Source organism: Charadrius vociferus, unplaced genomic scaffold (genome assembly GCF_000708025.1).
Source record: "Charadrius vociferus isolate BGI_N301 unplaced genomic scaffold, ASM70802v2 scaffold473, whole genome shotgun sequence".
In the NCBI taxonomy this organism is placed as follows: domain Eukaryota; kingdom Metazoa; phylum Chordata; class Aves; order Charadriiformes; family Charadriidae; genus Charadrius; species Charadrius vociferus.
The window spans coordinates 964,372-976,387 of NW_009647444.1; the positions used below are offsets into that span (position 1 = coordinate 964,372).

The window sequence follows — 12,016 nt, forward strand, 5'->3', positions numbered from 1 at the left end:
AGCCAGTGCGGCAGGGCTGCGGTGAGCCGCTGCGGTGTGGCCGCACCACTCGGCGGGTGAGGAAGACTTCTGGAAATGGCAGAGGTTGAACGGGGGGATCGTGGGCAGAGTACAGCAGGAAGAGATCACAGCAAATGTAAAACACTTCGTGGTGAAACAAGGGCGTTTCCCTGCTTCTGTTTTTGTTGGGGAATATTTGTTTTGCTTTTTCCTTGGTTTACCCTGTGAAAAAGCCCGTGCAGTGTTCCTCCTCCTGCACCAAACCCTGCAGCGCCTGCTGGGGCTGAGCTGCTTTGCAAGGCTGCCTTATTCCTCAAACAGCAGCAGGGCGTTGACATCTCCGTAACAGCTTCCATCTCCTGCGAGGGTGCCAGAGATCTGCGTGGGAGCGTAGGAGCTCATTTGATGCGCAGGATATGGGAATGAAGCAAAACATTCACAAACACTTCTTATCATACTTCAGGGAACCTGTTTGACCTGTAAATATAACTAATGGCGCACTTCTTTCTTTTTATGTAGGCAGAGAGCAGGCTGACACCCCTGCACGTCAGGTGGTGGCTTTGAACACTGCAAGTATGAGTCAGGACACAGGCGCTGGGTTGATGTTGTCTGTCGAGAGCAGTGCTTTGACCCAGGGACGTTAATTGTTACAGACCTACCCGTGTCACACAGTTGTTGTGGTCTCTCCACCAGTCACCCGCATGGGACCCAAAGCAGCAGCTCCCTCAGAGATGAACAGAGTGATGAAATTAGATAGAGTGTTCATCCCTCCCAAGCACGGGAACCCGAAATCCTCTTTTTTTAGGCAGCTGATGTTCTTGGCGTGCTCCTGTCTGTGACCAGCTGAATCACTCGCAGCCAGTTCTCAGGTGTGATGGGCAGTGGGTGCAGGCAGCCCCCTCTGCTCTGCTCTGCTCTGTGAGGGTTTCCAAGCCATGACCCAGGTCACTAGCGTGGGTCCAACACGATGCTCCTGGACACCGCTGGTCTGGCAGCAGGGTGTAGCCTGAGCCATGTGTTTGTGGTGCAAGGACGAATTCAGTGGGTTGCTCTGCGACTGCAGCCAGGCAATGTGTGCCTGCGCTCTTCCTGTAGAGCAAGGCAAAAAAACATCTAGTGAAAATTTTAGGCACTGTTATTTTCCCTAGAAGTTCAGAGCTGGATTCTCTTTCTCCCTGTGATAATTCCTTTCGTGGCTCAGGCTCCTGGTGTCTGCGCGCACTTCAGGTTTAACATTGTCCTGAGTAACCACAGTGAAAGTCAGTGTGTCGGCACTGTGGTCGAGCACAATAAACTATTAGGACATTGCATGTGCTGGGCTCTGGAGCCCTCACTCTGGAAGAGAACACAGAAGTTACTGACTCATCAAGAAGGTTATGTTTTGATGATGCCAGCTGAGGGACTGTGTCACGAGGCTGTGGTTTTTCCCTTTTGTGTCTGTCTCAGCAACTGCAAAGTGAATCCTCTAACACTGGAAGCTCATACTCACTGGCTGTGTAGGAGCATTACTGCTGGTTTTTAGCAGAAGGATGGGTACTTCTCCTAAGGTACCACCTGTGGATGAGGGGAGAGGGCTCTCACTTGCAGACAGAGCACAAATGCATCCTCTCCCCTTATCCGTGGGATGAGCTATTGCTGTATGTGCCCCACTATACGCCTGATTTATTTCTTCATGTGTTACCCCTGCCGTGCCAGCCGTGCTGGAGCTCTGGATGTCACCATGCTCAGGGGCTCTGCTGTTAGCCAGGCACTTCTGAAGTTCTTTGGTTCATTCTCAGACGTTCTTTAAATTGCTCAGCGGTGGTCAAGTGTTTCCGCGTGCTTTGCAGAGAGTGCAGGGTCTGAACTGCAAGCGCAAGAACTCCGGTAAGTTTTACAAAGCGAGCCAGTCTGTGCTTTATACATGGCAATGGAAGGGTGAGCACAAGGCCCACTGGACCTCTCCCCAGCGCTGCTGCGAGCAGGGCCAGCTGTGCGCCAAGCAGAGTGCTGCTCCCACAGCTGGCAGGTGATGAGTGGCACTATGGGAACCTGTCCCAGCTAACTCCCAGGTAGTTCCCAGACACAGTGGGGCAATCAGCTTATTCCCTGCAGGCGTTCAGCAGACAGCCATGCTGTATGTGTAGGCAGATGGTTGCTCAGCCTTGTCTTAGAGCCTCCCAGAGAACTGAGACTTTTGCAGTCCTCCTCATTTCAGTGCTGTGAGTGCTCTTCTGGTGAGAGAGGTTTTCTTCCCTGCTACGAATTCAGCCCCTTCCCGTGTTCTTCTTTGGTGGGCTGAACGTTCCCTCTTGGTGGTAAACCTATTGGTGTGGGGAGAGTCAACTACTCCTACCTAGTCTCTTTTTTTTCACCAGGCTAAATAAACCTTGTTGTTGCAGTTTGTTCAAGGAAAGGTTTCATGTTATTTTTGTTGTAGTTGGACTCCCAGAAAAGTGCGTATCAATGAGATCTTTTTGTTTAATTTTTAACATTTCGGGGAGTGGTGTCAATGTCTATGAACATTTCTACACCTGCTGCCTTTTCTTCGTAGGTACATGGACTTTGTGCTTCTTGTCGCTGAATGTAATCTTTGTCATTCTGGACTGTTTTCATTTTACGGACTTGTCTTGGCCCTAGAAAGCACCTGCAGCTCTTCCCAGCTCGGGCAGAGGTGCCGGGCACGTTGCAGTGTTGCCAACAGCCGTCCAGGCGGGACAGGCAGCCCCGTCCTGCCCGCGGTCCCCCGCTGTGGCAGAGCCCATCTTGTTGCGGTCCCTGGTGCTGGCGGCTGCCCCTTCCCCTCGTTTGCCCCTTCCCCGCCGCCCGCCTTACTGGCTTTGCAGTACAATTCCTAATGAAAGCTAATTAAGTCTTCTCTTCCCAGGGCGTTATCTCCCTCATTGCTCCAGGCAGGAGATCCCCTTCTCCAGTGCGTAAATAAATACCCTTTGTGGCCAGCCTTTACCAATGGCCTTGCCTAACTCAATTTCTGCCAAAAGGGACCACCTCTTCTCTGGTTTTTGGCAAGCCTTTAGACAGTGATGCTGGGGTTGCAGCCAGATTCGGGTACCGCAGCGTGTGTCGCATGCTCTGGTGCCACATCCCAGCTCCACTGACCAGCCTCTTCTTTTCTTTACAGCCGAGTCCTTTAAGGAGTTTGCAGAGCTGCTCCACGAGGTAGAGCTGGAGAGGTCTATGATGGTAAGATGATCTGAACTGTGCTCTGGTAATCACTACCTAGTCGCAATGTTTAAATGCTAAATCACGGCCGAATGGCACCATGTACGTTGGTGTGAAGCTTCCTATCGGAGGGAGGCTGGGGGCACCAGGACGTTGTGCTTTTTAGCACGTCTGATCCACAGTGCCATCGCTGCATGTCCTGAGCAGCAAAGGGGAGGTGCGGGGCAGGGAGGGGGAGAGGTTGTCCCACACAGTGTCCCACACCTCTCCTGCATGCCAGGCAGTCACGGAGCCCCAGGACTCTGCCATCTGCAGCTGGTTTGCTCTGCAGAGCCAGGTGTGCCTGAGCTGGCAACAAGCTGGGTTTTTTTGTGAAACGAAGTGCTAAAGAATAAGAAGCGAGGTGTATTTTTAGCCTCATTTTTGCCAGGTCCAAGCACGCAGGTCCCCCTGTACCCCTGCCTTTGCCAGGACAGCTCCCGCAGGGTGATGCGCTGCCTTCGATATCCCGCTGCGTTGTGCCCTCTGCTTCTCCAGAGCTCCTCCAGAGCGAGTGTTGGCTTCCTGTTACACTCCTAATTCCAGGAAAAACATGAAGGTTAGGCTCGGTAGAGAGCTTTTACAGCATGCCAGGAATGTGCTGCTTGGCTCTGCTTTCCTCTGCTTCGTGCAGCACTGAGAGCTCGTGCCAGGCTGCTGGCTGGGCCAGCACCGCAGGGGTGGCTGTGCCGGCGGGACGCCACAGTCCGCTCTGCAGGTCCGCAGGCAGGCAGGGATCGGAAGGAAACCAGTAAGAGGCTGAAGGAAACCAGTAAGAGGTTGGAGGAAAGCAGTAAGATATTTCTTTATTAATTACATCCAAGGTACAATTGCACCTTTTATAGTGGATAAGTGGGTGGAAGGGATCATTTCAGGGATCATGGATGCTTTTAGGGATGCTGTCCAACTTTCTAAATTTCATTTTTTTTTGCCCTCCACTTGGAGGGCCAGTCTCTTTACAGTGCTCACTCAGAAGGTTTCACAGTCTCACCATGTTGCTCAGCTTTAAATTACCTGAAAGCGCTGTGGCAGTGTCGTGTTGTTATCCCCTTCTCTTCCCCTCTTCCTTCTCTGGAGCACAGGACAGAGCCTGTCACAGTAGAAGCGGGGATGGGAATACCAAGGTTAAGCAGGAGCCAGTGATATGAACTGGAGTGAGATTGCCTGTGGATTCATGGAGAGGGAGCGCAGACCATGTCCCAGGAAAGTGTCTTTCAGACATCTGATGGGACTGCAATAGGCACAGGCGGGCTTTCCTTTTTCCCTAGCTATTACTGTTATTCTATCACTGTGATAGATAACCTGCTGTCATTCCTGTTTTGGCTGGATGTCAGGAGAAGGAAAGTCCATCTTTTCGTTGAGAGCCATGTTGTTGGGGTCATCAAACCCAATGTTGTCTGTGATGAGAAACGCCAGACCATGAGAAAGCCATGGCAGGGAGGCAGCCCCAGCCTGCCCCAGCCCTCCTTTCCGCTCACGGGAGTTTGGGACCTTCGTCACACCTTCTCTGAGAAGCGGCTCCTGCCCATCGGGCCTTGCTGAGCTCTTACGGGTTGTTTCGCTTTGGAAAACACCTCTTTTTAGGACCGCAGCAGCAGCTTTCTGGCAGTGCACTCACCAGGATGAGCATCTGCTGTGTTCACTGGGAGATGCTAGAGACTCAACACGTCTCAGCCTCTGGGATTTTACTCATCACGGCTTTGCATTAGAGACAAGGGTGGATGCTGTCGTGGAACGCAGGACTAGTGCAGTGCTGTGCCTGGGTGGCAGGAGGGAGTGCGGCCGGGTTGTCCGGAGCAGAGGAGCCGGCAGCAGCGGCAAAGGGGAAGCAGCTGCAGCAGCACATCTTCTCTGCTTCCCTTCCCTCCCCGTAGAGCAGGCAGGGCAGCTTGCTGCAGGCAGGGACCCAGCTGAGCTGACAAGTGATTAGTAGTCTCTAGTGTGCTTTGAGAATATATTTAGTCCTGGTTTGTGGTTCTCGGAGAGATAAACACACAGCCTTGCCTCCTGGGGCTGCTGCTAGTGAGGGCTTACCCAGCAGCCAGCACACTTTGAGCATCAATTCTCTCAGCCCTTCCCATGTCCGATAGGGACAGTGGTTGTCTTAAAATGGGATGGGCGACAGATGCTGTCACTGATGGGATTGTCCTGCTTGTGGCACAGTGGCCACGCAGGCTGTGCTTCCTCGGGGGCTCGCTCCAGCATGCCAGCGACACAGCGCAGGGCTGGGCTGGGCAACTGGATCTGTGCAGTGAAAGCACATTACAGATCTGTGAGCGTCCATCCTAGCTTTCTTCTGAGGCTGGAGAGACAGGCAGGAACACAGCCTACCTTGGTGCAGGCTGGACTGGGGGTGGGGGGACTGGTGTCCCAGAGGGCTGCTGCTCTGGCAAGCTGGTGCCCGGGGTTTGGTGGGAGTAACACAGCATTTGAGGCAGAGGGCAATGGCTCACTGCACAGCAGTGCAGGGAAAGTGCAGGCTGGGGGAAACCTGACTGTCATCTACAGGATGTCCCTGAAGCCTTGTGTGTCGTGATTGGGGTTTTCTGTGTATTACAGATGGGAAAAGGGGGTATGGATAGGTTGTGACTTCACCTACAGACAGAGAAGAAGTTTGCAGTCAGAGGCATTAAAATCTAGGAGTTGTTGGCTTCTAGCCCTGTTCAGTCTCTATTTAGGAGAAAACTAATCTGTGTCCTGTAATGAAACTGTTTCTTTCTTTGTGGTGTAGGTACAGAATGCTAGTGATTTGCTGATCAAACCTTTGGAAAACTTTCGGAAGGAGCAAATAGGGTTCACCAAGGTAAGGCTTGTTTCTTTGTTTTAAATTTGAACAGACTTGTTTTCTATTACTACGTTTGAATTCAATTTTTTCTCCTGTTTTTGTTTTTTTTTTGTTGGTGGTTTTAAAAAGGAGGTAATTGTTGTACTACGTTTCGACTTCATGCTCTCAGAAACTTCCCCATTTAATGCTGGCTTTCAGCTGCTGGCGCGAGAGAGTCTGTGCTGTGACTTTTAGTCTGATTTTTCAATCATAAGAGGCTCCAAAACCTTTTCCTGAATTCTTTGGGTTCTCTTCTGGCCTAATTCCAACACTGTCTCCGTCCTGAGCAAGGAGTGCTTGTTTCGACCGGTGATCAGGAGATACTCCTTGCTTCTTTCTCTCTTCTCCCCTTTGTTCATTCACTGCTATTGAGAATTAAATACTTTCCTCAGATCAGCGTGTGTTAGAGCGGGAGGGAGGGAGAGCAGTGGAGGCCAGCAATCAGAACTTGATTATAGTCATAGGGCTTTTGTTATGAAATATTTAAATAAAGCATCTAACGAGCCTTTCAGATGGACCAAACTTTTAAAGAAACAAACTATAAAAAGCAAGTCTTGCACATGTTGGGCAGAAAAGATTATTTTTCCCTTGTCTGCTATCAAGAAGTCCAGGTTCCACGGTACTCGGCGGCAGCTTGAAATGGGGCTGGCTCTGAACCAGCTCAGAAATGGAGATGTTTTGGAGAACACTTGGGGCTTGGATTCAGCCCAGCCCATCTGGAGTCTTTGACGTTTAATAAATACAGGATTTGAGAAACGATACTTGATCACCATCCTGCCTTTCAGAATCCCCCTGTACAACTGTGTGTGTAGAACGCCTCTCTGAGAAGCCGCAGCAGCGTGAGCGTGGTGAAGGCAGCAGCCGCGGCCATTGGTTTTGTGCTGGTGAAGCTCTGCCTGCGCTTCCCCACCGGGCGCAGGGGGAGAGCCTCCTCACCTCCTCGCTGGCAGGTTTTGCAGCACGCCTCTGGGTTAGGAGGACGTGGATGTGCCCAGGACTGAAAGAAAACTCCCTCCTGATTGATCTGTCTGCATTAACAATAGGGCCAGCACATATTCAGAAAAGAGTCATGGGGAAGGAGTCACGAGGACAAGGTCAAGCTTATTTTCCCCTCTGTGTTTATGGAACACTTAAGTCAAGAGGGCAACGGTCTGCAAATGTTAAGATGACAGTATTAAAATGTCCTTCAGGCTGTTTTCTTCTCGAGTAGCCTTTCAGGTGTGTAAGGATTACTAAATCTACAGTCCGGAGCGCTCTCTGCTCCAAGAGCCATGCCACCTCCCACCCAGGGGTCACGTACTCTGCCTCCTGCTCCGGAGCTGGCCGGTGCCCAGCTGACAGGCACGTGTCTCGGCACGGTTGGTGCCGTAGACCCTGCAGCGGGCTTGCTCCGAGTGCTGACACTGGTTCACCTGGGAGCTTACAGCCCTTCCTTGGTGAGAAAAGGGCTCTGCCGTGGCTCAGCAGAAGTGCTGTTGTGCAGGAGCTTGCAGGGGAGCGCTTTGCACCCCACCGTGTTTGCAGGTTTGCCCACGCTGACAGGGGATGCACAGGGAGGTAACGCTTTTTCCGCTGCTGCCCTGCAGCCTTGAGTGGGTGTGAGTTTTGGAGCAAGCCCCTGCCCACTCCAGAGGCTTGCCTTCACCTCCGATGATTTCCTGACAGGAGCCTGCGCTACACCGCTGGCCCAGGCCCCACTGGGCTGCATCCTCTGGGTATCGCCTCGGGCACAAAGCCTTCCTTCACTTGCCAGCCTGCAGAGCTCCTCTGGGTCATTCGCATCCCTCAGCAGAAGGCGTGAAATACAAATGAGGGCTCCTCACAACAGTGCTCTGTCCCTCTCCATTTCTGCTGTGCCTCCACTGGCTGGCATCACCCGAGTAGATCCTTCCTGATTTACACCAAGGGGAGAGAGGCTGGGGCCAGGCTGTGGAGCAGACCAGAGACATGACACAGAGAATTTGTGCCCTCTGCTTCGTTTCCCATATTTTGGCAGAGTCGCCTCCAGTGAGATGTTTTCTGTTCTCTTTGCAAGATGCTGAAGCCAGATAGGAAGAGCCTTTGAATTGGGTCTTTGTGATGACTCTGGCTGGAGAGCAGCCAGTCAGTCTGACTAAGACATCTGAGTCTGCATTAACCCGTTTTCCCGGGGATGAATGGAGTCTCCTCAGTCAGATGGCACGCTTCCGCACAGGGGAGCCCCTGGGGTCTCACTAGGACCTGCTGCAGCCCCCCTCCCTCCAGCCACCTTCCCCTGCTAGCTGCAGGCATTGTCGTTCTTCCCGTGACTTGTTGATAAATGTTTGTGTAGACATCAAGAATAAAAGCGGAGGATCCAAGATCTCCTGAGCTGACCCATTTCTCAGCCCTGGCCATGGAACCTTAATCTGCTCAAAAGCTATAGAGCCGGTGAGAGTTCACGGCTGGGGGTGCAGCACTGATTTGGTGAGCGTGTAAAGGAACCAGCGTAACTGAGACTGCTGCGAGCGCTAGGAAGGGCACGGATGATATCAGGGAGGCGGAGGCGTTGCTTAAGGGGGAGGGCACGTGGGGTGGTCTGTTTTTTCATTTCACATTAGATCATATTCACGGAGGCTAAACTGTGGGCTCGGTCCATGCAGGCTGTGAACTCGGTGGATTTTGTGCCACGTGCTGTTTCTGTTGAGCAGAAGCCGAGTCCCAGGTGTGCCTGGTGAAGCTCTGCCTGACTGTGAGGTTTGAAAAGAGCAGAGTAGCTTGTGGGGTGGTGGAGTTCTTGATTTGCAGGGGAAGGAGGGGTAATTAGAGGGACGTGCTCACCACACATGAGAATGCAAAGCAGGATGCTAGGACTGACTGTGGCCTGAATCCCTAAATGAGCACAGTGTTACTTAGCGCACGTTCCTCTTGACCTACAGAGCTGTGCGGCAGTGATGCGTGTGTGCTGCAGCAGATGTAGCTCTGCAGCAGCCCAATGAAAGTCCCTCCTCACTCTCTCGCAGGACAGAGCCCCTCGGCATGGCGGGGCTGGGGCTGAGCTCGGGGCGCTGCCGCAGGAGCCTCACACACAGAGGATGCCTGTCCCTCACTCCCTGCCGGCAGCCTCCTGGCAGAGCCCTTGGCTTTCAGTTCCCAAGCTGTGGGCGAGCTCTGTTCTGGGGTTGGGGTACTTTCATTAAGAGCCTTGCTGCAGTCATTAAGTTTAGGAGGATTTGAATAGAAATTCAATTCCAATTTCATTTGGAAGGAGACAGCTTTTTTTTATCTATATATATATAGATAAAAAAAAAAACAAAACAAACCCAAACAGAAATGAAAACACAAAGCAAAACAAAAAAAGTCAAGAGGGGAAAAACTTGTTTGGACTCATTGTAAGCTGCTGAAGAAATGTTTACTATTGTTGTGGTTTAACCCCAGCCAGCAACTAGGACCCCTCAGCCATTCACTCACAGCCCCCCCCAAGTAGGGTAGGGAGAAGAGGGACAAAAAGGAAAAAAACAAAACTTGTGGGTCAAGATAAAGACAGTTTAATAAAACAGTAATGGAAAAGAAAATAATAATAATGGCAAGAGAATATATGAAAAAGTGATGCTATACAATTGGTCCCCACCCAGTGATGGATTGCCCAGCCCATCCCCAGCAGCGATCACAAATCGCTGCCCCCGGCCAACCCGCATTTATATCTGAGCATGGCATCTATGGTATGGAATATTCCTTTGGCCAGCTTGTCCTGTCTCTCAGCTTCTATGAGAAGCTGAAAAAGTCCTCGACTGAATATAAGCATTTCTTAGCAACAACTAAAGTGATATGTGTTATCAACATTATTTCATACTAAATCCAAAACACAGCAGCTACTAGGAAGAAAATTAACTCTATCCCAGCTGAAACAAGGACAACTACACTCTGGGATGCTGAATAAATGCAATGGTTTTCAAAAAGTTCTTACATATGAGATAAAATGTATTCCTAAAAGCACTTTGTTAATTCTGTTATTAATATTTCATTAATAATAATTTTCAAAGAAAGGGAGGACGGTAACTTCTACTGGTTTTCATGTCTGTGAGAGCGAGATCTAAGGAGCATTTGAGAGAACACGGTATTTTTTTCCAGAAGAACGTATCTCTCTTTTTCCTGTTTCTTCCCTCCATCGTTTTCCAGATGAGTCTGCAAGCTGAAGCAGAACCTGTCACCCATCTTCTTGTGCCTTCAGCTTCTCTCCAGCAACAGCTTGCGATTTCCCCAAACTGATTTGGGGTTTCAATTTATTCATTGCTGTCTTTTTTATTGAGCGATAGTGAATGCGTCACTGTTGGCTTTCATTACCAGGCATCCGTGTCATGAGCACAGCAGCTCTGCTGCAATTTCAGCAAGATTATTGTTACCTTCAACAAAAAGGGGCATACTGGGGCAGAAAATGCAGCAGAAGTAGGTTCATTTAGTATTTACAGGCTTTCAACTTGCCCTGTTTCCCAGGCTCTGCTCAGAGCCACGTTGCAGCTTTGCTCTGAGGAGGCAGCAGGGACTGGGACGTGCGGGCAGAGGCAGGCAGGGGGGAGCCTGGGAGCACCCAGCGCCGGCTGCGCACCCCTCTCCTGTTCTTGGCCGGCTGCACATCCTGCTGGGTGCTGACCCTCCACCTGAACCCCTCCAGATGTGCTCAGAGGTGGAGGGTCCCGGCAGGCAAAGTGCATTTCGTTTCATTTTGCTTTGTTTTTCTTTGAGAAGAACAACAGTAGCCATGTGAGCTGGGCTTCTCGCTTGCAGATCACTCTACCTCTTCTACGATGGGAATTTCAGTGGATCCTAATTAGCAATGGGTGGTTAAGGAAGAGTTTCGGCAAGTCCGTTTGCTCCTCTCTCCCCTCCATCGTTGGCTGCTCTGTCTTTCGTTCAGGCTGGAACGGAGTGGCCGCCGAGGGCTCTGGCTTTGCCCTGCTTCCAGCAGCAGCCACCCGTGTGCAGGGCACGACGCCACACATGCAGAGCTGGCCAAAGCTGCTGGTCGACTGGGCAGCCTCTGCTTTTCCAAGGACTCCTGCTCACTTCTGGTTAAAGCAGCATCTGCTGAAGCTTAGAGAGTGAAGCTCTTGAAGAGCGCCCTCCTTCACTGCTGCACGACTCTGCCTGCATTCGGGTGAAATCACCTCGGTTTCTCCTGGTGAACACGTAAATGAAAGTTGGGTGGCTTCTTGGACTTGGCAAATCTTAATGGGAAGGTAATGCTGTCCTTTGCTGAGTATTCATGAGGAACTAATTTGTGCTTATGTTTCCAGATTGTGCTTCAGTCTGGGTGGGTTTTTTGTGTTGTTTTTTGTCTTGGCTTGCTCTGTTCAGCAGCCAACAAGCTGTTAGAAGCCTTGGCTTCACAGTCGGGAGGGATTTGTAGTTCATCCTTCTGCTTTTCAGTTATATGTTAATTGGCCAGAGTGGGAAATGATTGGCAAGTTCCCTTTTAGTGGCCAAAAATGTTGTTCTGTCCTGCGCTCCTTTCGGTGTGGCAGCAGTTGTCTTGCAGGAGCTAGCCATGCTCCGCACACTGGTGTCCGTCTCGGCTGTCATTCCCAATCCCCTCAATCCCTGGGGAGATCTTGGCGTTCTGAGGCCCCGACACAGCCGTGTGCCTCTGCCTGCCCATGGGCACTGGCAGAGGAGAAGGTGCTCCCTGAAGGAGTTGTTGTCTTGCCTCTGAGCTCCAGCTGCAGAAGAAGCTCTTCCATTGCTCCCCCAGGCTTTTTCTTTCTTATGACCAGTCTTTGCTGCTGTGGAGATGACCCTCTGCTGCAGGATGGGCCATGTCTTCCTGCAGGGCACTACCCATGTGAGCTAGTGGCAGAGCTGCTTCATGACTCCCAGCTCATGCTCTCCTTGTGGCCACAGGCTCGTGGTCCTGCGGCTGTCTGCATGGGCACCATGGCTACCCACAGCTTGCGGTTTCCTTGTGGGCTCGTGGTCCCGCAGCCATGTGCATAGGCACCACCACGGCCACCCACAGTGACATTGTGTCTCCGGCGG

General features: G+C 51.4%; 1 protein-coding gene across 1 annotated transcript in view; it reads left to right on the forward strand.

Annotated features, from left to right (window-relative positions):
* The window catches only part of OPHN1 (oligophrenin 1), a 61,544-nt gene that overhangs the window by 16,952 nt on the left and 32,576 nt on the right, over window positions 1–12,016 (forward strand). The window contains exons 3-4 of the mRNA XM_009880684.1: window positions 3,122–3,183; window positions 5,933–6,004. Coding sequence (XP_009878986.1) covers window positions 3,122–3,183; window positions 5,933–6,004 — 134 coding nt within the window. The remainder of the gene's footprint in view (window positions 1–3,121; window positions 3,184–5,932; window positions 6,005–12,016) is intronic.